The sequence below is a fragment of the Ranitomeya imitator genome, chromosome 2, assembly GCF_032444005.1.
Source record: "Ranitomeya imitator isolate aRanImi1 chromosome 2, aRanImi1.pri, whole genome shotgun sequence".
In the NCBI taxonomy this organism is placed as follows: Eukaryota; Metazoa; Chordata; class Amphibia; order Anura; family Dendrobatidae; genus Ranitomeya; species Ranitomeya imitator.
Genome location: NC_091283.1, coordinates 522,724,858 through 522,752,756, shown reverse-complemented (window position 1 = coordinate 522,752,756; position 27,899 = coordinate 522,724,858). Strand labels below are relative to the sequence as shown.

Genomic DNA, 27,899 nt, shown 5'->3' with positions numbered 1-27,899 from the left:
AGATCTCATATATTCAATGTTTGAGTATATTTTAGCTCTTACAGGGTGCTGCTGTGCTTGCTATAATACATAGATATATCTCTGTCATGACAGCCAGTTCATTTGAAGGGTAAAGCTCAAGAGATATTCAAGGAGAGGAGCAATCTCCAGTGAAGAAAAAAAAAAATTGGATGTCACCCGGACAATTCATACAGATGTATGAATGTAGCCATCCTGTGATTATAAAGGAATCTGATTTTAGTATAACTCATTGGAAAGGAATGGGGAAGAAGAGAAAAAGTGTGAACTTATTTAAAAAATACATGTTAAGTGTTACGGTTTATTATTATTTATACATTTTTATAGCGCCATTTATTCCATGGTGCTTTACATGTGGAAAGGGGGCAAATATAGACAAATACAATAAACATGAGCAAACAACAAGGCAATAACGGGTACAGGAGGAGGGAGGACCCTGCCTGCGAGGGCTCAGTCTGCAGGGGATGGGTGAGGATGTACTAGGAAAGGGTAGAGTTGGTCGTGTGGCAGTTCAGTAGGTTGAGGATCACTGCAGGCTGTAGGCTTGTTGGAAGAGGTGAGTCTTCAGGTTATTTTTGAAGGTATCTATGGTATGCAAGAGTCTGATGTGTTGGGGTAGAGAGAGTATGGGGGAAGCACGGGAGAAGTCTTGGATGCGGTTGTGGGAAGAAGAGATAAGAGGGGAGTAAAGAAGGAGATCTTGTGAGGATTGACGATTGCGTGGAGGTATCGGGAGACCATGTCGCAGATGTATGGAGAAGAGTGGCTGTGGATGGCTTTGTATGTCATAGTAAGGGTTTTGAACTGAAGTCTCTGGACGATGGGAAGCTAGTGAAGGGCTTGGCATAGGGGAGAGGCTGGGGAATAGCGGGGAGACAGGTAGATTAGTCGAGCAGCAGAATGTAGGATGGATTGGATTGGTGCCAGAGAGTAGGAGGTTGCAGTAGTCAAGGCGGGAGATAAGGGCGTGCACGAGTGTTTTTGTGGTTTTGTTGTCGAGGAATGCTCGGATCCGGGAAATATTTTTGAGTTTGAGATGGCAGGGGGAGGCATGGGCTTTGGATATGTGGCTTGAAAGAGAGGGCAGAGTCAAAGATCACCCCAAGCATGCGAGACTGAGGAAAGTGAGCAGCCATTGACATTGATGGACAGGTCTGGTGGAGGGGTAGAATGAGATGGGGGGGGGGGGGGGGGGAAAGATGATGAATTCTGTTTTGTCCATTTTCAGTTTTAGAAAGCAAGCAGAAAAGAAGGCTGAGATAGTGTGGGATTTTGGTGAGTAAGGAGGTGAGGTCAGGTCCGGATAGGTAGATCTGCGTGTCATCGGCGTAGAGACGATACTGCAAACCGTGTGATTCTATGACCTGTCCCAGGCAGAAGGTTTAGATGGGTAGGGGTCCCAGAACTGAGCCTTGAGGGACACCGACAGACAAGGGGCGGGGTGAGGAGGTGGTGTGGGAGAGAGAGAGAGACACTGAAGGTTTGGTCTGTTAGATATGACAAGATCCAGGATAGGGCCAAGCCTGTGATGCCAAGAGATGATAGATTCTGTAGCAGGAGGGAATGGTCCACAGTGTCATTAAAGGCAGAAGACAGGTCCAAGAGAAGGAGGACAGAGTAGTGTCACTTGCTCTTGGCGGTTAGTAGGTCATTGTTGACTTTAGTTAGGCAGTTTCAGTTGAGTGATGGGGTCGGAAGCCAGATTGTAACCGGTCAAAGAGGGAGCAGGAGGAGAGGTAGAACAGTTCAAGATGGACATGCTGTTCCAGTAGTTTTGAGGCATAAGAGAGAAGAGATATCGGACGATAGCTAGACACAGAGGATGGGTCGAGGGAGGGCTTTTTGAAGATGGGTGTGACCTTGGCATGTTTGAAGAATGAGGGGAAGACACCAGCTGTGAGAGAGGTTGAAGTGGTGTGTTAGGGTTGGGATGAAGACTGTGGTGAGGTTAGGGATGAGTTGGGACGGGAGCGGGTCAAGCGCGCAAGTGGTGAGATGTGATCTAGACAGGAGGGTGGAGAGCTGATCTTCTGTCATGGTGGAGAAGCTGGTTTTTGGAGGAACTGGGTTGAGCAGCTAAGAGGGGCATTGTGCGCTGCGGTCCAAAGCTTCCTCTGATCGTATCGATCTTCTGTTTAAAGAAAGAGGCAAAGTCTTCAGCAGAAATGAGATGGGGAGGCAGGAGGTGCTGGGGGACTGAGTAGAGAATGGAAAGTGTTGAAAAGCTGTTTAGGGTTGTGAGACAGGGAGGATATGAGAGATGAGAAATAAGTTTGTTTTGCGGCAGTGAGCGTGGACTTGAAGCTGGCGAGGGACTGCTTGTATGCGATGAAGTGCTCAGCAGAGTGGGATCTTTCCATCTCTGCTCAGCGACCCTGGAAGCCCGTCTCAGTTCTTTGATCAGGCTGGTCAGCCAGGGCTGTCTGTTGATTGTACAAGTTTTGCTATGCGTGAGGGGGCGGCCGAATTGTGTGTAGCTGTTATTGTGGTGTTATAAAAAGTGGCAGCAGCATCTGTGTCATGAAGGGAAGCTGTCTGTAAGAGGGAGAAGGGACTCTGAGAGACAGGAGCAAGCCAACTCCTCCACCACGTTTGTTGTTGGGGCAAGGGGTGTGAGAGGGGTGGAATCCGCCATAGGAAAGTCCAGCTAGAGAGGCTGAGTCAGAGGAGGTGAGCCAGGTTTCAGTGATGCCGAGGAAGGATAGTTTTAGTGATGAAGAGGTCATGGATAAATGGCAGTTTGTTGCAGAAGGAGCTCCAGGTAAGGGGAGTGGGGGCTGGATGAATGGTTGGGTAAATGTGTAGAGGATCGTGGCAGGGGGTTAGAAATGTGTGTGGATGTGTTGAGGAGAGCCAGGATTTGGTGATGCGTCACCAGTAGGGTTGAGCGAAACGGATCGTTCATTTTCAAAAGTCGCCGACTTTTGGCAAAGTCGGGTTTCATGAAACCCGACCCGATCCCTGTGTGGGGTCGGCCATGCGGTACGCGACTTTCGTGCCAAAGTCGCGTTTCGTATGACGCGCTTGGCGCCATTTTTTTCAGCCAATGAAGGGGCGTGGGCAGAGTGATGACATAGGTCTTAGGGGCGTGGACGCCTATCGCCATGTTGCACTTGCACTGTGTAACACCAGCTTTTCAGTTCAGGGACGAGAGAGAGAGAGAGAGAGATTCAATGTAGCGTGACTAATTCAACGTCTTATGCTACAGTCTTGTGAGATGACCTGTTGAGGTTGTTCCCCTCCCTTTATATTCTCTTGAGCTTTACCCTCGAATTGTAACAATTGGTATTGACGCCATTCCGATGCCCAACATCACCCACAAGCCAGCACAAGAGATCACATTTCCATAGTGGCGGCGATCAAATGATTTTGGACTACTAAAGAGAAATAGAAGATTATTGAATATACGCTCTAAAGCAATAAATAAAGACTTTGTAAAGCAGGAAAGTTACAACATTGCATTCGATCTATCATCACATTCGAAAACTGCAGTCTGGTAACCACCAATGTTTTATTTGTCCAGTTTTTCTTTCCTTCCTTCCTTCCTTCCTTCCTTCCTTCCTTCCTTCCTTCCTTCCTTCCCTTTCTTCCTTCCTTCCCTTTCTTCCTTCCTTCCCTTTCTTCCTTCCTTCCCTTTCTTCCTTCCTTCCCTTTCTCCCTTCCTTCCCTTCCTTCCTTCCCTTTCTTCCTTCCTTCCCTTTCTTCCCTCCTTCCCTTTCTTCCCTCCTTCCCTTTCTTCCCTCCTTCCCTTTCTTCCCTCCTTCCCTTTCTTCCCTCCTTCCCTTTCTTCCCTCCTTCCCTTTCTTCCCTCCTTCCTTCCCTTTCTTCCTTCCTTCCCTTTCTTTCTTTCTTTCTTTCTTTCATTCTTTCTTTCTTTCTTTCTTTCTTTCTTTCTTCCTTCCTTCCCTTTCTTTCTTTCCTTCTTTCTTTCTTTCTTCCTTCCTTCCCTTTCTTTCTGCCTTCCTTCCTTCCTTCCTTCCTTCCCTTTCTTCCTTCCTTCCCTTTCTTTCTTCCTTCCTTCCCTTTCTTTCTTTCTTCCTTCCTTCCCTTTCTTCCTTCCTTCCTTCCTTCCTTCCCTTCCTTCCTTCCTTCCTTCCTTCCTTCCTTCCTTCCTTCCTTCCTTCCTTCCTTCCTTCCTTCCTTCCCTTTCTTCCTTCCTTCCCTTTCTTTCTTCCTTCCTTCCTTCCTTCCCTTTCTTCCTCCCTTCCTTCCTTCCTTCCTTCCTTCCCTTTCTTCCTTCCTTCCCTTTCTTCCTTCCTTCCCTTTCTTCCTTCCTTCCTTCCTTCCCTTTCTTCCTTCCTTCCTTCCTTCCCTTTCTTCCCTCCTTCCTTCCTTCCCTTTCTTCCCTCCTTCCCTTTCTTCCCTCCTTCCTTCCCTTTCTTCCCTCCTTCCCTTTCTTTCTTCCCTCCTTCCCTTTCTTTCTTCCCTCCTTCCTTCCCTTTCTTCCCTCCTTCCTTCCCTTTCTTCCCTCCTTCCTTCCCTTTCTTCCCTCCTTCCTTCCCTTTCTTCCCTCCTTCCTTCCCTTTCTTCCCTCCTTCCTTCCCTTTCTTCCCTCCTTCCCTTTCTTCCCTCCTTCCCTTTCATCCCTCCTTCCCTTTCTTCCCTTTATCAGGAGAGACCTCACAATCTAGCTGAGCCGATTGAGGCACATTGTTGACTTGTAACCTTGCTCCTAATCCCATTTTTAAATCTGTGTTTCTCAGTCTGTAGGGTTTTTTTTTTTTTTTGAAGGGGCCATTCTGTGGGGCTACCTGTGGTTCGGGCAGCATCAATCATGTGATGCTTTCAGTTTTTATTTACCATAAAATATAATTAGTAAATTGTGAATTTTTAGTTAAAAAAGAAGCACCGCAAGTCTGTCATTGTTCTTTGGGTTCCGCTTTTATGGCATTCACTATGCAGTAACCACCCAATGGACACAAACCTACAAGTTCTTGATCAAGACTAATAAACCCTGCAATACTTGTGTGTGGTTCTCTCCGCGATCTCCTATTACGCCCGGTCTCTGAAGCTTGGGTCAGTCACTTCACACTTAACAGGCAGGTGCATGTCCCAGTATAACACAATATGCACCTGCTGTGTATGAAGTAGGCTCATCATCTTCTGATATAATGCTTTTGGAGTTATAACCTATATTCTTGTGATATCCTTCTTTTGAAAACCTTGTATTTTAATCATCATCACCTGAGCTTGAGCCTAAGGGAGTAAATAAGGAAGTTATCTGCTCTGGATGTTTTTTTTTTTTTTGTTTTTTTTATAAATCCCCATATAAAATACTGCTGTAATGCTACATCAAAAGGAAACGAATAGGATTCACACAGTGGTTGCTGTAGCTGAATGTAGATACAGCAGATGTTAATTCTCTCTATTTTGAACCTTTTTAAAGTCCTAAATTGATGGTTTGCCATGAGCTGCACAATCCATTTATTTTATTTTTCTTCTTTAGCTGCTTCAGATTTTTATAATATTTTTGTTCACATTTAGGGGTTTTCAAAAGATATTAAAGTCCCAAAAAGTCGTTACCTGGGTTACATCAAGGATTATGAGGGAGCCACTTTGATGGAGTGTGAACTTAATCCTCGAATTCCTTACACTGAGCTCTCCCATATTATTAAAAAACAAAAAGAGGTATGTATGTATGTATGTATGTATGTGTGGGTTTTATTTTGTTATTTTTTTTTTTTTACTGTATTGCCCCTTTCAGTAATATACTGCAATTAGCCCCCTAGAGTATTTATGACCACCACTTGCCCCATAAATGTACAGTAGCACTCAATTTGTACTAATCTCCTTTGTCTTGGCCCTATCCTGTAATAATGCCACCATCTTGGTCCCCATCCTTCTGAAAAAAAAAAAAAAAAATTCTCACCTGTCCTTGCTCCTACGACATGCAGCGCCCTTTTCCTCCTCCGTGACATAGGTTACGCTTTTGCTTTACATCAATTGGGCACATCTACTGCAACATGTGAACACATTCTTAGAGTACTAGGAATCTGATTTGCTAAGCTTGTCATTCTCCATAAGTGATAATGTTTTCAATTGATTTCAGATAATTAAGAAACTGATTGAGCGCCGACAAGCGCAGATCCGCAAAGTGTACCCCGGGCTCACTTGTTTCAAAGAAGGGGTGCGACAGATTCCAGTAGAATGCATACCCGGCATACGTAAGTTCAAGTGCAGTTTGTTGGTCTGTATCAGAGAACTAATAAATATGCAGAACTGACATTTCTTCTTGTTTCAGGAGAAACTGGATGGAAGCCATCTTGCAAAGAAAAAGGGTGAGTGAGTTAACTGTGCTACAGTTAATTGTCATATCCTTACCAACCACCATGCCAGCAAAAGTATGCACTAACATAACACTGAAGCAGCACATACTCCTGTTTTACCCCAATCATCCTTCATCTGCTTTATACAAGCCAAATATATGTGCTTTGTTATTGCATACAGGTATATAGAAAGGCGGGGGGACTCCCTGATGTGAATCCCCTTCATCGGCCACGGAGGAGAGCTTCTGTAAGTGAACCTGTCAGGGTCTTGGGACAAGGTTCACTATAACTTGACACTTGCTGATTCAAAGCTCTGCTCCTGTTGGGCTTAGGAGTCCAGTTGGTGGTGGTTCTTAGTGATTGACAGCTATTTCTATATGTCCTGTCATACAGGCAATGTCAGTCTCTGTGAGACTGCTCACTGGACTCCTAAATCCAAAGTAATAAGTTTACAAAGCTTATATTGTCTCACAAGTGTGCGTTAGGTATATACCGTATATGGACTTCCATTGTAAACCATGCAGTTACTTACAGGGGTCTCCCACTACTAGAGCAACAACTTCTCAATCTGAATGTTTGCCCCTTAACATAAAAACACTGGCAGCACCGTTTCAGCGGTGTCTGCACTCGCGTTCCTGGGGCTCACGTGAGGATGTTGAGAAGGGGTTGTCCTACTAGTGGATGACCCCTTTAACCTCCAGCAGGTTCCATTCATCACAATGTACATCCCAATGATGATGATATCTGTGTACAGTTTATATCGTATTAATTATTTTTCCCCCCAGGAAGGAAATTAAAGACCCAGACCAGTTGTATAATGTCCTGAAGAACTTGCTAGCTCAGATTAAGGTAATAGCTTGGCAGAGCTAAGAACTTGTGTATTATTTCACTACATCTCCTTTTCAGGCACCATTTGCAGGCAGGGATATAGCACTTTGAGCCTTCATTATCTTGTCTCCTGTTGTTCTGCGCTCCTCTGAGAGGGCTCCTCACAAATCACACAGTTAAAGCACTATTAATGACTGCGCTCTCGCAGGCAGGACTCGTTTGTAAGATGTCTAATGAGATCTGCATATTGTGCTGCCATGGCACCAGTCTTCCCATACAGTTTTGTTGCTGGCCATGTACCGAAATTACAGATAAACTACCTGTGAGCCATACTAGACGCAGGAGCAGTAGATGTGCATTGTATGTAGCTTCCAGTTAGTTTCTACTGATTTTTATTTATAAATTTTTTTATGTTACTGGTAGAGACTTGGTTTTCTAACACATCGCAGTTTACTTCCCTGGTTTTCGCTGAACATCTCTAATAACTGTAGCAGGAAGAGCGGTCAGGAATGATTTTCCATCTTGTGCCAGTCATTACACTGGCTACCCATTCGCTACAGGATCCAGTATAAACTCATCTCTCTCACCCACAAAGCTCTCCACAGTTCTGAACCGCCTTATATCTCCTCTCTCATCTCCGTATATCGCCCTACACGTGCCCTCCGTTCTACAAATGACCTAAGACTAACATCCCCCGTAATCCGAACCTCGCACCTCCGTCTCCAAGACTTCTCTCGTGCTACGCCAGCTCTCTGGAATGCATTTCCCCAGATGATCAGACTGATACCTAGCCCCGACCTATTCAAGCGCGCTTTAAAAACCCATCTCTTCATACAAGCCTACCAAATCAACTACTCAGTAAACTGACTTTGTCCTGTTCCCTCCTTCCAAATATTATCTGCATGTGAATCTGCACCCTACTATTCATCTGTCTCCACACTCTCCATGCACATGATAACTGCACTTGATACTTGACTATTGCACTTAAACACACGGGCTGATGACCGGATCATGCAGCTTTATATGAAATCCCTATTTATTATAATTGCCAGACCTGAAATAACAAGCATTTTTCACCTATTGTGTCCCCCCATTTCCTTGTAGATTGTAAGCTTGCGAGCAGGGACTTCACCCCTAATGTCACTGTTTAAATTGTCTTAGCTTATACTGAATTTATTGTCTGTACATGTCCCCACTTATTGTAAAGTGCTGCGGAATTTGTTGGCGCTATATAAATAAAAATTATTATTATTATTATTTTATATTTGAAGCCCAAACCGAATAATTGGGATTTCCATTTATCTTCAGACACACCCAAGTGCTTGGCCTTTCATGGAACCTGTGAAGAAATCTGAGGCTCCAGATTACTATGAAGTTATCCGGTTTCCAATTGGTAAGATCCTTTACTCCAGATAAAATGAACAGTATCTAGGTTACTAGTCTCCAACATTTGGTTATCTAGTTGCTGCAAAACTACAACTCCCATCATGCCCCAACAGCCACAGCTGGGATTAGGAGAACTCCCTAGCTTGCTGCAGTAGAAATCTTCCCTGACTACAATGGGGGCCATGCATATCCCTTTTACCCCAAGGGTGGTTTGCACGTTAATGACCAGGCCAATTTTTACAATTCTGACCACTGTCCCTTTGACGTTATAACTCTGGAACGCTTCAACGGATCCTGGTGATTCTGGCATTGTTTTCTAGTGACATATTGTACTTCATGATAGTGGTAACATTTCTTTGCTATTACCTGCATTTATTTGTGAAAAATGAAAATTTTGAAAATTTCAATATTTTCCAATTTTTTATTTTTATGCCCTTAAATCACAGAGATATATCACACAAAATACTTAATAAGTAACATTTCCCACATGTCTACTTTACATAAGCACAATTTTGGAACCAAAATGTTTGTTAGGGAGTTATAAGGGTTAAAAGTTGACCAGCAATTTCTCATTTTTACAACACCATTTTTTTTAGGGACCACATCACATTTGAAGTCACTTTGAGGGGTCTATATGATAGAAAATACCCAAGTGTGACAACATTCTAAAAACTGCACCCCTCGAGGTGCTCAAAACCACATTCAAAAAGTTTATTTAACCCTTCAGGTGTTTCACAGGAATTTTTGGAATGTTTTAACAAAAATTGAGCATTTAACTTTTCTTCACAAAAAATCTACTTCAGCTCCAATTTGTTTTATTTTACCAAGGGTAACCGGAGAAACTGGACCCCAAAAGTTGTTGTACAATTTGTCCTGAGTATGCCGATACCCCATATGTTGGAGTAAACCACTGTTTGGGCGCATTGCAGAGCTCGGAAGGGAAGGAGCGCCGTTTGACTTTTCAATGCAAAATTTACTGGAATTGAGATCGGACGCCATGTCACGTTTAGAGAGCCCCTGATGTGCCTAAACATTGAAACCCATGTTTCACAGACAAAAATATAACTATTTGGGGTAAATCAGACTTGGCTCACAGAAAAATCCCCAAAAGAGAATTTCAAGGATACCATAAAATTTAACCTTTATTTCAAGTATTATTAAAACCATATGTGTGCACTTGCAAAACCATCACCAAAATACAAGCGTACTACAGGAAAGGCCGGGACAGTGCCAAGCCCTACACTCACTGGATGCACCCTACCTGCCTGCGGAGGTTGGCACCCTGTGTCCTGCGCGCGGAGGTTGGCACCCTGTGTCCTGCGCGCGGAGGTTGGCACCCTGTGTCCTGCGCGCGGAGGTTGGCACCCTGTGTCCTGCGCGCGGAGGTTGGCACCCTGTGTCCTGCGCGCGGAGGTTGGCACCCTGTGTCCTGCGCCGTGGCGCCCCCACTCCTCGTCGGCTCTCCCTACTATCCCTGTATTGCCCTGCTGGGATAGGGGACAGAAATATATATATATATATATATATATATATATATATATATATATATATATATATATATATATATATATATATATATATATATATATATATATATATATATACACACAGTGCGTAGATAGAAATAACTTGAGGAAATAGAGATAAATCAGTATGACTATCTAACTAAAACTAGTGTTCTAAACTAACTTGGTAAACTGTGTCCCTAGTTTCTCATGGTGGAGTTCTAGCCTTATTTTTCCGATAACTCCACAAAAAAGGCTAAGGTAGGCAGAGATACTCCAGTATATCTTTATCAGAATCTAGGACTAGATGCATACATCATCTCGGTTGGTTTTGCATATACTGGGGGTATCTCTAAGGGTGCTGTTATAACAATAGAGAAGGGTACCTGCTGTGATATCCAGTCATACCTCACGTTGCCTTACAATGTTTTGGTATCAAGCCACAACGTAAATACATTAATAGGTACTTAGAACAGCCACACACTGCACCATTTGTAGGTGTAATAATAATATATTTACAACCCCAATTGTAACCATGGAGGACAAAAGAGCAAATGGGTATATTAAAAATAGAAAAATGTATTTCTCTATCGCCTCATTGGGGGACACAGGAAACCATGGGGTGTATGCTGCTGCCACTAGGAGGCTGACACTATGCAAATAAAAAAGTTAGCTCCTCCTCTGCAGTGTACACCCTACCGACAGGAAGTAGGATATTCAGTTTAGCTTAGTGTCAGTAGGAGGTGGACACGGGTCTTTCATTAGACCCTTATCTACCTCAATGTGCGTCGTTTCTTTTCAGATTTTCCGGAGGGATACAGGGTGAACAGTCACACCTGTAGTCCCACATTATGGACTATGAGTACGGCGTGTACTGCCACCCCGTATCCTCATAGATCCCACAGCAGGGCCAAGATCCTAGCACGCAAGCGTGCTTAGAAGTCCGGTCCTGCATCCGTCCCCCACCCACTCGCCCACCAGAGCCTGTCGGTCGGAGGAGACGAGGACGTCCATCAGCTCCCTGGACGTCTGATATTTTCCCCAGAATGAGGTTAGTAAGGACGGCGTGGGATGTTTTAGGTAAGTATTCCAAAGTACCTCTGAGTCCTTCCTCAGTTCCAGGGTAGTCATTTGGGGGTCCCTTGGGATATTTTTCCAGGTTGCATGGGGCGGGGGTCGTCACCCCATTTGCGTGAGCTGCGCTACTTCCTGGCGGCCGCGCTGTTCTTGGCCTTACAGGCGGCCGCACTGCTTTTCCCCAGCTGCACTGGGCTCTGACCCGGCGCTGCAGCCGTGCAGCAGCCGCTGCCTTTTTTCCCATGTGGCCGCACTGTCTCTGTCCTCTTACAGCCGCACTATTCTTTTCTGACACTGCGCGGCTGCCTCGCTGGCAGCCGCGCCGCTTTCTCCTGCGGCTGCACCGTTTTTCTTCTGGCACAGCGGCTTAGCAGGCACCGCACCGCTTCCTCCTCCGGCCGCTTCCTCCTCCTTTGGCCACGGCGCAGCGGCCTTGCAGGCAACCGCGCCGCTTTTCCCGGGGTCCGCACTGCACCCGCGGCCCCTCCCGGCGGCCGCCGGCCTCAAATTTAGGCCCCGGCTTCTACCGGGGCCTACTTCCGGCGCCGCATCTCCTCCCACTTCCTTTCCCTCGGGCGGGCTTTTCTCCCGCCCGAACATCATCGGCAAGCTCCGCCCACCGGCGCCATCTTGGTGCTCCCCTACAGGCGGTTTAGTCTGTACCCATTCCTGTTCAGAGCGGCTAGCTCCGCCCACTACTCCCAGCCGCACCATTCGGCCTGGGATCGCAGCTATCTTGTTGGGAACCGTTCTCCTCCGGAACTGATGGCTATTCGCGCCTCCCCCCCTTCAGATCGGTGTGCTTGTCCTTTCCCACCAGCGTGCATCTGCAACGGCCGGGTTCCCCGCCTCCATCTTCATACTGGTGCCCTGGACCTGTGTCCTGATGCCTGTCGCAGTTACAGCCTTGGAGCAGACTACAGGACACTACAACTGCTGTGAGTAGCGCTGCTTAGCAGTTTGGCACTCCTCTCTGCATCTCTCCTGTTCCCCTAACCTTCTGGCATTCCTTAGTAGGTATGCTTATCATGCCCAATCCTATAGGAAAGTGTTCTCGTCGTCCTTTCATGCAAGCCGGTCAACCGTGCAGCCACTGGCGTAATGCAGTCACTGGTGTGAAACGTATTAGTACTCTAAAGCCGTGCAGTCGATGGTGTATCACTACTCTAGACCCGTGCAGTCACCGGCTTAATGCGTAATAGTACTCTAGACCCGTGCAGTCACAGGCGTAATGCGTAATAGTACTCTGGAGCCGTGCAATCACTGGCAAAGTAGCACTCTAGAGCCGTACAGTCTCTGGCGTAGTAGCAAAGCCTTGCAGTCACCGGTGTAATAAGTGCCCTAGAGCCATGCAGTTACCAGCGGGGTATGGCAGTATGTCCCTCGCTGCCGTCATCTGGGCCACTGTCCGCCCCTCACCCTCCACAGGGAGATGGACCATTATAAGACCTGCCATATGACGTTCACTTCGTAGAAGGTTTCAGTTGCCTCAGAGTTCTACGTTTTCACACTGCTGTTGTGATTTCTGCTATTGCAGACCTGTGCCTTGATTTTCAGCGGTGCTCGGCTATTTCTCTACACACAGCGATGCTAGAGCCCTGGCATATCAAATGTTTCCATATCTCCTGCTCTAAGGCACTTGCCCTCCATCTCCCTGCAGCCCCCTCCGGATGCAACCATTAAACTGCTCTAAGCAGAGTAGGGAGCTGCTCCTACTCACTTCACGACTGCAGTGTTCAGACCTGACTTCCAGCCGGTTAAGAGTCTGTATTTCCCAGCAACGTCTGCCGTGGCTCAGTGGATAAAGAATCTGACCACATATCGCAGGCACAAAGGTTTGAACTCAGGTGCACAACAGAGAGTAGAGTTTAGGCTCCCTGTTGACAAGCCTACTGTCCTACCTTCAGGAGAATGAGCACGGCAGGACATACTTCAAGACAGACTCCGTGGTGCGGCTTACTACACGGAAGCTGTTATTCTGTCTAATGCCGTCAGATATCACGACCTAGACCGCAACACAGAATCAACTCTCTCCTATACCCTTCTCCAGGGTTCTCTCCAGGCTGATTAGTCACAGGATACCGAGAGCCGATCGCAGCAGTACTCTATTTGCCATAGTTGCAGGATATCGGGTGCCGAACGCAGCAGTACTCTATCTGCCATAGTCGCAGGATACTGAGCCAATCGCAGCAGTACTCTATCTGCCATAGTCGCAAGATACCGAGAGCCGATCGCACCAGTACTATATCTGCCATAGTTGCAGGATACCGAGAGCCGATCGCAGCAGTACTCTATCCGACACCCAGGTTTCACACGCACCACCTTCCAGGTACAGTACGTTATTTGAAACTGTCGTATCTTCAGCGGATCAGTCATGTCTTGGATTGACCACCGCAGGGGTACCGGCGTTCTGTACTATATTCAGGTAAGTCAGGTGCACTCCCCTATTCCTCCTGTCGATTGCAGCAGTACTGTCTGCTATCCAGGCTTTAGGTGTCATCTTCCAGACACATTAAGTCAATACCTGCCATCGTTCCAGTGGTTTAGACGTGCCCGAGATCGATTGCTGCACTGGTCCTGCTCTTTTGCTCCAGAGTCAGGTATGTCAGAAACACCCTCTATCACTCTCTTAAGGTTCTTTTGCAGCATCTGCGTAGGCTACCCTTTAATCACCACTCAGAGAGAGGTGCCCGGTATTTATCACTTCTGGTTGACTGCCGCAGCAGTTACAACCGCATTCAGGTGAGTCGGAGCCGCAACTTTACTGTGTATTTCACGGTCAATAACGTCTGTGGTCTATTAACAGCTAAACAGAACATCTAGCACGTACCACAAGGCGGATCTCAGTGCCACAGGGTGGACCTCAGTGGCAGCATAAGTGGCCAGTCCACTTTCAGGTAGGTCGGACTTGCCGGTGTCAGGTACCGACTGGTTGCAGTTTTCCTTCAGCCACGCACTGGGCCTTAATTGCGGGTTGCTCCCCAGGAGCCTTTCCACTCCGTTTGGTTATTCGGGCCTACCACTAACTATCCAGTAGGTAAGTTTACAGTGCTGTCCTAGATTTATCTGCACGATCCAGTGCATTACTCCTATCATACATGATTTACAGTATTGTACGTTCTGGCTGTCTCTTACGAAGTCAGAGCCCATATAATACCTTGACTCATGATTGTTCACGGCACTAGTCTAGGGGCCTTTGAACTACCTCTATACAGAGCTTCCTATTTATGCATCAGTACTTCCCTCTTCTTTCTTACAGACACTGGATTCAACCTCGAGCAGCGCCGGGTTTTTATTTCCGACTGTGGCAGGAACAGGTTCTCCCACCTCGGATAGGAATTGGATCTTACTCTGTGCAAGCATCGTCCAGTGTACAGGGCTGCTCCACGCCTGGATCCAATGATGGGTTTTTGGGATAATACATTCCTTCCTTCAGCAGGATTCGTATCCCTTTTATTGTTATCCTCGTTTGTGTGGTGTCTTATACTTAGGTAAGTAGATCCACACACTACAATCCTCTCCCATTCCAGAGGGTCCGTGACGGATAGGGTCACTCAGGTCGTCATAGGTACGGATCTTCCTTTTGGCAGTCAAGTTTTTTTCCGGGGCCTATGTACTCCTTCATAGGGCCAACTTCCCATGGAATTGACATACTCCAGTTTTCCATGGACTCTTCTCCCTTGACTGCTCATGTCCGATTGTGCTTATCAATGCCCATCTTGTCATGCTTTCTAGCAGGCTCCCAGTACCCTACTCTCAAGTTTTTTCTTGTCATTTCAATTTAATGGTCTTTTCTGGGTTTTCTCTTAAAATCCTTAGTCCAGCCGTTCCAAAGAGGGTTTTCCTATATTCCCTCTCTCCTGAACTTACTGCGAGCTGGACCTCTTCTCCGTCTCTGGACCCTCCGGTTTCCAGCTTTTCTAGTCCTCCTCTTCCACAGAGAGCATCCCTCAAGGATACCAACGACGAACTAATAGTCCACGGCAAAGTCGGCCATTGAAGTGTCCGCCGCTACATTGTGCCCTGCCTTTGTCTCCACCTAGACAGCAGGTTTATAGACGCATGGGCTAAGCCGCTCCATCAGGGCCCCCTTCATGGAGTCCGATCGGAGAAAATCACTGTCCTTGCGGACTAATTTAATCCTGCAGGAAGTGCATGGTATCCGTTCCCGCGGATGCCACTGCAGGTGCTGCTTGGACATTCAGCAATATGGTGCCCTTCCGAAGGACCATTTGCTTATGGCGTGACAGGACTTATCCTCTGGGAAGTCCCTCACAGTTTGCCTTCCGAGGTTTTCCGTCAGTTTGTCTCCGACGTGAACCAATTATTAAGGAGGTCCTCGGAGGGACAGGGTTCTCCTGGGACCGTGTGTGCTTTCCTTTATTTTATGAAAGCCTTTATCCAGGTCCTCCCTTTCTTCAGACATCGGACACTCCTGCATTTTTGCGAGGGGTGGGTCCATTTTAATTTTATACCTTCCTTTCAGGCTCTCAACCACTTCCAGAGTCTGTGGCAGCAGTTTTGTACATTCTGTGGATTACAGGTTCAGTGCTCTGCCCTTATCTTGCCGAGGTTCTCCATGGTTCTGTTCATCATTCTTGATTCCCTTCCCTTTGTCCTGCTCGGACTCGTCCTTTGTAGCGTTCTCTCATCACGCTACCGGGTCTATCCAGCTAAGGCCCCCTTTTCAGTATAAGGGCTCGGCGTAGAGAGGCCCTCCGGCCTCCTAATCAACGCATGCCCGCAAAATCCGGTCAGCAATGTTTAGATTTGCCAGGTCAGAGCAGTGCTCCTCCTTCCAGGTTTAAGGCGCACTCTACCCGGGCAGTGGGCGTCTCCCGGCGGTGCACATATAAGGCCTCTACCTTGCACCTCTACAGACCGATGATCGGTCCTCCACATGTTCGCGAAACTTCGATGCCTAGCTTAAGCGTATGCCGGCTTAGGTAGGAAGACCTTGCAGGCGACGGTGGTGAGTTCCTCTGACCTAGATTGGAGTTGACTGCTGTTCCCACCCCAGGGACTGCTTTTGGACGTCCCATGGTTTCCTGTGTCCCCCAATGAGGCGATAGAGAAAACAGGATTTTTGGTTGCTTACCGTAAAATCTTTTTCTCTGAGCCTTCATTGGGGGACACAGCACCCTCCCATGTTGAACAGCTTTGTTTATTGTTATACTGTTAACGTTTGAGTTCTTTGAACACTCTTTGAGCGTTTGAAACTGTTAATCTGTGGAGCGCTGCAGAACTTGTTGGCGCTATATAAATAAAGATTATTATTATTATATTGTTATTGTTTCTCGTTGCTTCTCCTACTGCTTTCTCACTAACTGAATATCCTACTTCCTGTCGGTAGGGTGTACACTGCAGAGGAGGAGCTAACTTTTTTATTTGCATAGTGTCAGCCTCCTAGTGGCAGCAGCATACACCCATGGTTTCCTGTGTCCCCCAATGAAGGCTCAGAGAAAAACATTTTACGGTAAGCAACCAAAAATCCTGTTTTAATACAATTTGAACATTATAATAAACAGTCACAAAAACACACACTATATGCAGGAACGACACATAAGAGCACCAAAGACTCCACACTAAATGCTAGGCTGGATAGCTGCCATTCCGAGATGTAAAATGCAAATGCAATATCAATATAACATTAAGGCAGCCTGTCCACGCACCCATATACCTCACAGTAACCCATTGTATAAAGTTAAGTAGTCACGAGGTTTAGGATGCTCACAAGATGGGGAATCCGGAACCGGGCGTGAGTGCCCCCGACGCGCGTTTCGCGGGTGTAAAACCCCGCTTTTTCAAGGGGATAAAGTCTTTGCCCAGCCAGGACCTTATATCGTCCTTTGAACCGGCACGTGATGTCCGGTCGGCCAATAGCAGAGGGGAATAGCGGCGCATGCGCCCCGCAGATCCAAAACTCCCCGCAGATGGAGCCGGGCGTCATCGTCATCACACGCGAGCGGGGAGGAGGAGCAATCCCCGCTCGTATGGAGGAGGAGAGAGACGCACCGCTCCACAGCAGGGAGCACGGAGCGCAAGCGCACTCCCCGCTGCACCACCAATGGAATAAATGTGCGCACACATAATACAGCGGTGCCATATGGAATCAATGTATATCTATATATAGGGAATAGTGTGCATGACAGAAATACAGACAAATGAGAGTAAATCAGAGAATGTTGGTTGCAATGTTCTCCAGGTCTGCTTTCATATATGATCATTTATGCAGCATTTTCCCATCATGGTGCTTTTAATACATTCCGGCACCGCAGATAGTTCCATCATTAGTATTAAGTTGGCAGGTAGCAGACGACAGTAAGGAAATCCTGCTTAAGACAACAACAAATAATAATATTAAAAAACACATAAGACTAAAACACGAGTAAAAGCAAACAATAAGAATAAAAGCACACACCTGGATCGCGGGGAAAGAAGTAGTATAAGCACCATAAGGTGGGTGCATAGAGTATATACAGGTATGGGCTGAGAACCAAATGAAAAGTAGACTCAAAGGAAGGAGGAGAAGGAAAGGGACTCATTTAGTCCCCGTGGGGTCATGGTGTCCAAGACCACGATCCATTTAGCCTCCACCTGCGCAAGGGTCTTTTTATAGTCCCCCCCCCCCCCCTCAGATTCCCAAATGTATTAAATCAATACCCCGCACCATGAATGATGAGGGATCACCCTCATGAAATTGCCTGAAATGGCACGGGATAGTTTTGAGGAGAGATAAGTCGGTCACTGTCTTAGCCGCACGAATGTCCCACACGTGCTCACGTACACGTTTTCTCAATTCCCTAGATGTCAATCCGACGTAGATTTTCGAGCAACCCCACGTAGCGTAATAGATGACATTTGTGCTCCCGCACGAAATGCGGTGTCCAATATCAAATTTTGTTTTACCGTCGGATGAACTAAACGTGTTACAGCGCAGGACATTCGTGCAGGCCAGGCAGTGGCCGCAAGGTACAGATCCGACAATAGGCCCTCCGGTTCCAAATGGACTATCTCTGGATGGAACATAGTGGCTCTTAGCCAAGAGGTCTTTTAAATTCTTTGACCTCTTCGCTGTCATAGAGGGACCTGTCCCTAACGATTCTCCTAAGGATGACTCCGCACTTAGAATAGGCCAGTGCTTTTTCAAGATGTAACGCATCTCCTCCCATTCGTGATTGTAAGTCGATATGAACCTTATTGGTCCATTGTATAGCATCCCTTTTCTGGGCTTGGAGGGCCGTAGTAAGTCCCTACATGGAGTGACTCTAGCACGTTGGTACCCCTGCATCTATTGGAATAGCCACGTGCAGAGAACCGTGACTTAAGATCACCCCCTAACCCTAATGTGAAAATGGAAATAAATACTTTTTTTATTTCATTATTTTTCCCTAACTAAGGGGGTGATGAAGGGGGGTTTGATTTACTTTTATAGTGGGTTTTTTAGCGGATTTTTATGATTGGCAGCTGTCGCACACTAAAAGACGCTTTTTATTGCAAAAAATTGTTTTTGCGTCTCCACGTTTTGAGAGCTATAATTTTTCCAAATTTTGGTCCACAGAGTCATGTGAGGTCTTGTTTTTTGCGGGACGAGTTGCCGTTTTTATTGTTACCATTTTCGGGCACGTGACATTTTTTTGATCGCTTTTTATTCCAATTTTTGTGAGGCATTATGACCAAAAATGAGCAATTCATTAATTTCTTTTGGGAGGGGGGTGGGAGGGCGTTTATACCGTTCCACGTTTGGTAAAATTGATAAAGCAGTTTTATTCTTCGGGTCAGTACGATTACAGAGATACGTCATTTATATAATTCTTTTGTGTTTTGGCGCTTTTATACGATAAAAATTATTTTATATAAAAAAGAATTATTTTTGCATCGCTTTATTCTGAGAACTATAACTTTTTTATTTTTTTTATTTTTTCGTTGATGATGCTGTTTGGCAGCTCGTTTTTTGCCAGACAAGATGACGTTTTCAGCGGTACCATGTTTTTTCATATCCCTCTTTTTGATCGCTTTTTATCCCACATTTTGTTCGGCGGTATGATAATAAAGCGTTGGTTTTTTGCTTTTTTTATGGTGTTCACTCAAGGGGTTAACTAGTGGGACAGTTTTATAGGTCGGGTTGTTACGGACGCGGCGATACTAAATGTGTTTTTTTTTTTTGTTTTTTTTTTAAGAATGTATTAAAATTTGAATGTATTTAAATGTATTTTGTTGGGGGGGGAAATATATACATACATACATACATACATACATACATACATACATACATACATACATACATTTTTATTTATTTTTTTACAAGTGTAAAAAATTATTTTTTTTTTACTTGTTTACTTTGTCCAGGGATGGAGGGGGGATCACATTATAGTATCAGATCGCTGATCTGACACTTTGCAGTGCATTGTGTCAGATCAGCGATCTGACAGGCACAGCAGGAGCCTTGCTGGCGCCTGCTCTGAGCAGGCGCTGCAACTGCAAGCCACCTCCCTGCAGGACCCGGAAGGCCCTCCGCGGCCATTTTGGATCCGGGGCCTGCAAGGAGGTAGGAGACCCTCGGAGCAACGCGATCACATCGCGTTGCTCCGAGGGTCTCGGGGAAGCACGCAGGGAGCCCCCTCCCTGCGCGATTCTTCCTTATGCTGCCGGAACGCTGCGATCATGTTTGCCGGATGTCCTGTGGGATAGCGCGGCTGATCGGGGATGACGTACTATCCCGTCGGTGGTCATACGGGCCCATACCACCTCGAAGGGATAGTACGTCATACGTCAGAAAGGGGATATTAACCCCTTCCTGACATCAGCCATAGAAGTACAGCACAAGTTGGGAGCGGCCCTTAGGCCTCTACTGCGACATGATCGCACTGTGCTGATGTGGTAGAGGCAGCCAGGGGTCTGCTGAAGTATGTAATATAAGCTATTGGACAACCACAGGTTCAATTTGTCCTCTAAGGGAACTGAAGGAAAAAAAATAAATAAACGTGAGCGATATTATAAAAACTTAACTTTGGATCTGATACCCCCCAATCCCTTTCGGTTCTATTATTAAAAATAAAGATGGTAAAAAGTATAAAGATGTTAAATATACCGTATTTTGCGGACTATAAGATGCACCCCAAAGTTTGGAGAGGAAAATAGGAATAAAAAGAAAATGTTTTAATAAAATGGTGATTCATCTTATAGTCCACTTGTATTGTAGCTTACCTAGGGGACAGTGGAGTGGGGTCCCAGGAGGCAGGAACCTGGCGGCAGAGGTAGGAGTGGGGCAGCAGCAAGAGCTCAATCTGTGCACACGTGCCACCTCCAGCGATCATTTTCTCAAACTCCGCCGCATTGAAAAGTGTGGGGAGCTCCAGGCTTACAAAATGTCAACGGAGCCCCCAGACCTACGAACACCCCCTCCTACCAGCCTGGGGCATGCAGCATCGCCCCAATTAAACCTCCGCCAGCTTCTTGCAGCAGCAACTCTGGAACCCTGCTCCACCACGACTGGTAAGCTGCATTCGGATTATAAGGCCCCCCTCCCCTCATACGGCTATATAAACCGAAAAATCTAAAAAGTTATGACTCCTGGAAGAAGGGAAGGAAAAAACTAAAATTCAGAACATAATTGATTAGTTGAGGAAGAGGTTAACGGGACTCTGTGAGCACATAATGACTGTTCAAACTACGTACCGCCACTCGGTGCACCATTGGTGTGGCCAAACATTTATCCACAGCGTCCCACCTGTTTGTTTTCCCTTACTCACACCCACCCCCTTCTGTGATTGACAACCTTGGCTTCACAGAAAATGACTTGTCTCGCCATGATGCACCGAGTGCCTGTGCTTTGTCAGCTCAGAATGACTGTTCGAGCCGAGTCTTTAAGTCCATTTTAAGCTTTGAGGTCTATTGCAGGAGGTGTAGTTGTGTGTCCTGTAAGTATTTGTACGTTCCTCATCTGTGTCATGCCTCATTATAGATCTGAAGACGATGACGGAACGGCTGAAGAACAGATACTATGTGACCAAGAAGATCTTCATTGCTGACCTGCAGAGAATAATCACCAATTGCCGAGAGTACAACCCCCCAGACAGCGATTATTGCAAGTGTGCCAACACATTGGAGAAGTTCTTCTACTTCAAGCTGAAGGAAGGCGGTCTGATAGAAAAATAGCTTGTCCTGCTCATTCCAAATCCGCATCAACTATTCCATTCCAACTTCATGAACTTTGTCTCGCCGAAAGCCTCAATGGCAAGATTGCCTTATGAATTCTGCAAAACTGTCTGTGTTCGTGTAAGTTTACCACCCTGGAGAAATGGTGAGAGCTCCTTCACCAAGAAGGGAAATCGCCACTGACACCATAGTGTGTGGCAGTCGTCCCCCACATGGATGATTTATCAGACTTATTTCTTGAAGTCCTCTGCACTTTTGGGGGCTGCGGCACTTTATTTTTTTATCTTTTTTTTTTTTTGCCACAGGACGGCAAAACCGCAACTGTTTACAGGACTAACTGAGCGTCCATTCATTCCATGGGATCATTAGGAACGTGAAATCTTGAAGTATAATTTATTAGGAAGCGTGCATACAAATAATGCAGGTCATGACTGAGGGGTGTGTTTTGTTTGTTTTTTTTGTTTTCAGATGATTGATTTACATTGTGATCCTCGGAACCTACTGAAGGTTTAGGGTAACAGTATCTGGAGGGTTTACAATGCTCCAGGAGTAGACTGCCCTCAAATACCTGAGAATCGTAAAAGTGACTGATGAGGCCAAAATTTGAAATTAACTATGTGATATTGAACTGGTTGGGGTCCTTCTAGAAATCCACTTTTTTTTCCCTTTTCCCACTACTGCTCCTCCAGCAGCAGGACCCTCACCATCTACCGGTATACATACTACAGTGCAACTCTGCAGTGCGCCATTTCGTTCAGGATCTGTAACTTTGTGGTTCTATATTTTCCTGTAGCTGCAGTGAGGAACTTTGCTTTAACAAGAAATCTTTCTGTAACACGTCTGATTGTTTCAGGATTAAAGGGTAGCTACGTTTTTTTTTTTTTTTTTGGGGGGGGGGGGGGTTTCTTAAATATCTTTTATATGTTGAAGTCCCTGGTTAGTAGTGTTGAGTGGTCAAGGTGTGGGTCCTGAGTAGTGATGAGCGAACGTACTTGGATAACGTGTTATCAGAGTATCTTGATCATGCTCGTACATTACGTTCGTGTCCCCGCGGCTGCATGATTTGCGGCTGTTAACAGCCTCAACACCTGGGGATTCCCTATCATACAGGCAATCTCGGCATATGTTGAGGCTTTCTAGCAGCCTCAAATAATGCAGCCGCGGGGACTCGAACGTAATAAACAAGCATGAACAAGATACTCTGATAACACCCGAGCATGCTTGGATAAGACGGAATCTGAGGACGTTCGCTCATCACTAGTCCCAACATCTTTATTAATCGCTTAATCCAAGGTTCAGAAACACTCTGCTTTCCTTTTGAGTGCGGAACGATGTATGGGATTAATAGAAAATCTATGAGCCTGATTCATAATTTGCTGGAGATTTCTTAATTCACTTTACCTTGTGGTATTCATTGATTTTTTTTTTTTTTTTTTTTACGTCAAATTCTATCATGGTTCACCTTGTTCATGAATATTACAAAAAAGGAAAAAGGGTTTTTTTTTTTTTTTTTTTTTTTTAATCTTGACATTTCTTTTACCTTTTTAGTGCAAAAAAAAATGGCACGCTTTATCAAATTAGTGCAAAATTGGCATATATTAAATCACTCCAGAGGCAGTGCCAATGCGCGTAATAGTAAGCATGGAAAAAAAAACCCACAGGCAAACGCATAAAACAGACTTTAAAAAAAAAAATGAGAATCTGACAGCATGTTTTTGCTTTGTGAGGGCAGAGACCTTGATTCCATTGATATGTCACTAGGCTGTGTGTTTCAATAAAATCAGTGTTTTATTAGCAGGAGATTATTACTGCAGGGCTAGGTGTCTCGTGCCTCCTAATCAACTGCTCTGTGTAACCCCCTACCCCGACAAGTAATTAGCAGCTTTCTGCCTGTGCACAGAGAACACAGAAAGCTGGCAATCAGTGCTTTGGGTGGGGGTTATACAGGGCTCAGCATTCTGAGCACTGCTAGATCTGCAGTAGAGAAAACTTATCAAAATGCAGACCAGCAAGAGACACATAGTTGGAATTGGGGTTTCGCCCCCTGCGTCATGATGCGAACACCTAAAAACTAGACAGGCGCAGGTGCAATAGCGAATCGTGCCCCGTGGGTTTGTGTAATACTGAACAGAGGCTGTAACATATCAACAAATGTTTAGTTTATCCCTTTTTTCAGAGATCTTAAAGGTTAACCAATTAGACTTGACTCTGGCCGTACCCTACGCTGACATTCAGGTCTGTGCATTTGCTGGAATTCGATCCGTGTAGATATGTGTTACTTATGCGGTGCTGTTTCCCTACATAACCGCGGCCATACCAGACTTACCGGTTTGCAGCCATGGTTGTTTTACCTTTACCTTAGAGTTGAAGTAATTAGCTGGACTTGTCCTTGAAAGGAAAACTTTACAATTGAGGAGGAGGGTTTAATTAGCTGCCGATATTGTGAGGAACAGTTAGATTGCACCGTACTGCACATGTGCTAGAGCTGCGCACGTATGGGCCGAAAGCGGGTCACATACCGGGAAGAAAATGATTCTTAGCCATTTTTATTCTTGGTTATAACCAAAAATGTGAGGGGTGGAAACATGGCAGTATAATGCAGGCACCACATGGGCAGCTAAACCGTGCCGTACCTGAAGGCGACTAGACCGGAGTCATGTCAGAGGTCCGCGTACCCTCACAAGACAGTATAGATTCTGTAAGCCGTGCCATGTCCTTCAGGACCCTCATCTTCCCGTCTACTATTGCAGTAACATGAGAATGACAGTATTATTGTACTTTATATCTTACAGTATTACAGATCTGAACCAATAGAATCCAGATGGCTCAATGGAGATAAATAATGAACATTAATCAGACCCATCCCCTGCAAAGTGCCAGTCAGGGGTGCAGTATTGTGATAATTGCCTGAAAGTGATCATGTCACTCCACAGAAGCAGAAAGTGCTTTCTTTTTTTGTGTTTGCTAAATGGGTGATACCGTAGCCACAATTTTAAGGCCGGACGCACCTATTCCATGGTCTTGTGATGCGCGGACCTACTGTGGGTCTACTGATATCAATGCTACCCAAATACATGAGGTTGTCCAGGTCCGCTCAGGAGACCCACCGCTGGTCTGTGCTGGAAACGCCGATGTGTAATTTCATCCTGACTTGAATACAGTTGATATGTAATACGGACACAGCCGGTGGTCGAGAGTGACGCTGTTTCTTAAAAATAATAACCTTTAAACCGCCCATTGATAAAAATGCAATAAGTCCAGTGTTGGGAAGTGTCACCAGAGGCGATTCCAGGATTAGTTGGGTCATGGTGATGGCCGCCTGGCAGCACTGCAGTCGCGTTTCAGGCTTGGTCCTCTGGCGGCAGTGGAAGCAGGAACATATTTTAATGTTCATTGTAAATGTGTGTGATTGTCATTATCCATTTATGTTGTGGCCTGTGTGACCGTGCACGGTATGAAGGTTTATGATGTAGGTCAATGGGCTTTCTTATCTTTCTATAAAAAACAATGGGACCAGGTCCCAGAGGGGAGATGGATATATTTCTATTGTAAAGTCTTACACTTGTACTTTCTCTGGGATACCTTCCTGCTGGACGAAAGCAGCATCTAATGTGGCTGTGTGAACCCGTCCTCATTAAAATGTTAATATGTGCTATACCTTTATCAGTTGTACTGACTCTGCCCAGAGTGGTTTTCTCACTTCTGCTATTTGCACTTTTGTACCCTTGGTCGGACTGCACCACTTGCATAATCCGTGCATTGGCTGCCTGTTCAGTATTTTACCTTGGCATCAGTGTCTTTGTATCCTTGGTCTATATACTGTGCGTACATGAATGTCATGCTGTCCATACTGTTCAATAAAGATTAGTGTAAAACCTGTTACACAAAAAAGTATTATGTTGTACATGTCACACTTTTTAATTTTTTTATTTATAGTAGTTACATGGGCACTTAGGGCCCGATGCAGGAAGATTGGCGTTAATGCCTATGTTGAGGTGTGCTGGAGTCACACACTCCTGATTCATAAAGAGGCATATTCCTCTTCATGATTTTCTAGCGTGAGATGAGTGGTGTGGCCCCTCGCCACAAATCCTACTCCAATCCCTGCTGGAATAAGATTTGTGGCATAGAGAACACTGCTGCTCATCTTGAATTTGATGACCAGTTGTCGCCATGCCCGTTCCCCAACACTTTCCATTTCTGCGGAGCTAGGAGAAACTCGTGAATATGCCAGAAGTCTCAAAATGTCGTCGCAGCTCTTGGGTACACCTACATTTTGTGACTTTTCAAAGCTTTTACCCTGGAATTGTGTAAGAGCTTTGATGCATCGCACCCACGGAATTTACCACAAATGTCTAGTAGTTGGCGGTCCTTCCTCCTTGCCACATATTGGGACAATTAAATCCTCTGACCTTGTTCTATATGCACAGAAGGCCTAAGGCTACTTTTAACACATAAGGTTTTCGCTGTCAGGCTCAATCCGGCTAAATTTCAAAAAAACGGATCTGGCAAATGTTGCCGCCGGATCTGTTTTTTTCCCATAGACTTGTATTAGTGCCGGATTGCGCTGGATGACATTGCGTCTTTTCCGGTTTTCGCTGGATCTGGCAAATCTGCCGTTTCCGGTTTCTGGAAAAAATGTCCATAGCAACGTTTTTCGTCTCCGGCGAAAAAGCCGGAAGCGTCGGATCCGGCGCATCCAGCTGTTTGCTAGAATGGGAGCTGGAAGGTGCCGGATCCGGAAAATGAAGGATTCTGGTTTTTTAACCCCTTTTTACCATTGGACATACTACTCCGTCCATGGGGGTGGGCCCTACTTCCCATGGACGGAATAGTACGTCCAGCGCGATTAGCCACGCTCACGGGAGGAGCGCGGCCGATCGCCGCCGGGTGTCAGCTGACTATCGCAGCTGACATCCGGTACTATGTGCCAGGAGCTCCGTCCCTCCTGTGAGCCGGCAAACAGTGAGCGCGCGCGCGGGGTTCGGCGACTTACTGCGCAGGCGTGGGGGTCACTTCCGGGGCGGCGCAGGGCACCTCTGGGTAAACCGGAAGTTGCCTGGCGCCGCTCCATTAGTATATATCCAGAAGGAAAGGGGTATACCGCTGCTCAGAGATTACCACCATGAGTGGAATAGAGCAGTCGGTGGAAGAAATTTCACAGGCCCCTGTGACAAAGAACCCGAAGGAGCGCCATTCCTCAAGAAAACCCACGCAGCGCAGCAGCTCAGGATCCCAGCGTAGCAGAGGCTCTGGTGGATCCAGGAGGGAGACGGTGGTTCAAGTGGAGGAGGCATCCTCAAAGCCACAGCCGGTATCTTCCTCACATTAGGAGGGTAAGTGACCTCCGTGAAAGTGTAAATTCTAATAGGGGTTTATTGTTTCCTAGGGAAAGAAATGCCAGGGGAAAAGTAAACATAGAGTATGCCCGCTTTGTTCAGCAGATTTGCCGGATTCATGGGTTAAAAAACTCTGTGCGCCATGTATTAAGAACACCATTGATGAGGAGACACCAAGTTTCACATCTGAATTAAAAGATTTAATTAAAACCCAAGTAGCAGACGCATTAAAAAGTGTAAAAAACCGTAAAAGAAAACATAAAGAAAAATCTCCAGATTACAGCTCCAGCGAGGGAGATAGTACGAGTGGGGATTCTGATAGCTCTACAGCTTCATCATCCTCCTCCGCATCTTCAGAAAGCGGTCGCAACTGTTTCCCAATAGATGAAACGGATGCGTTGGTGAAAATGGTTAGGGCGACAATGGGTCTGGCAGACACTCGTTCCAAAAAATCTGTACAAGATCTTATGTTTAGTGGCCTGGAACAAAAGAAGTACAGAGTGTTCCCATTAAATGAAAAAATTCAAGCCCTTATAAAAAAGGAGTGGAAAAGACCAGACAAAAAAGTACTGTTAACACCCAAAAGGAAATACCCATTTGATGACCCAGCCTGCGCCTCATGGGGAAAAGCGCCAAAATTAGACGTCGCCATCGCGAAAGCCTCTAAAAAGTTCGCTCTGCCTTTTGAAGATATGGGGACCCTCAAGGATCCTATGGATAAAAAGGCCGATGTCTTCCTAAAAGGGTCCTGGGAGGCCGCCAGCGGGGGGCTAAAACCCGGTATAGCTGCTATGTGTACAGCTAGAGCACTAATGGTCTGGCTGGATCATTTAGAGACTCAATTAAAAAATAAAACCCCGAGAGAGTCTATACTAGACTCCGTGTCAGCGATGAGAGGGGCCGCTGCATATTTAGCAGATGCCTCAATAGACTCAGACTGACGGCAAGATCGGCTTCCTTCTCAAATGCGGCTAGGAGAGCATTGTGGCTAAAGTGCTGGCCGGTGGACCTGCAAACTAAAGCTAAGTTGTGTTCCATTCCGTGTGAAGGTGAATATTTGTTCGGTCCCACCCTAGACGATGTCCTCGAAAAAGCGGTTGATAAAAAGAAAGCCTTTCCGGGATTCCTAAATCAATCTTATAGGCGGCCCTTTCGAGGAAGGAGGTTCACACAAAGACGCCCCCCAAAAAATCAAAAGGAGGGGTGGGAAGACAGAAAATTCAAAAGAGGAGGTTTCATGTTCAACAAGCCGGATAATAAAAAACAGCCACAATGAGGGTGTGCCCCAGGTAGGAGGGAGACTGACCCACTTTCTTCCAACC

General features: G+C 45.9%; 1 protein-coding gene across 1 annotated transcript in view; it reads left to right on the top strand.

The window, feature by feature from the left end:
- KAT2A (lysine acetyltransferase 2A) overlaps positions 1 to 25,132 on the top strand; it is a 44,695-nt gene extending 19,563 nt beyond the window's left edge. The window contains exons 13-18 of the mRNA XM_069751798.1: positions 5,503 to 5,646; positions 6,068 to 6,182; positions 6,260 to 6,296; positions 7,070 to 7,133; positions 8,421 to 8,505; positions 21,045 to 25,132. Coding sequence (XP_069607899.1) covers positions 5,503 to 5,646; positions 6,068 to 6,182; positions 6,260 to 6,296; positions 7,070 to 7,133; positions 8,421 to 8,505; positions 21,045 to 21,238 — 639 coding nt within the window. The 3' untranslated portion in view covers positions 21,239 to 25,132. The remainder of the gene's footprint in view (positions 1 to 5,502; positions 5,647 to 6,067; positions 6,183 to 6,259; positions 6,297 to 7,069; positions 7,134 to 8,420; positions 8,506 to 21,044) is intronic.
- The last annotated feature ends 2,767 nt before the right edge of the window (positions 25,133 to 27,899 follow it).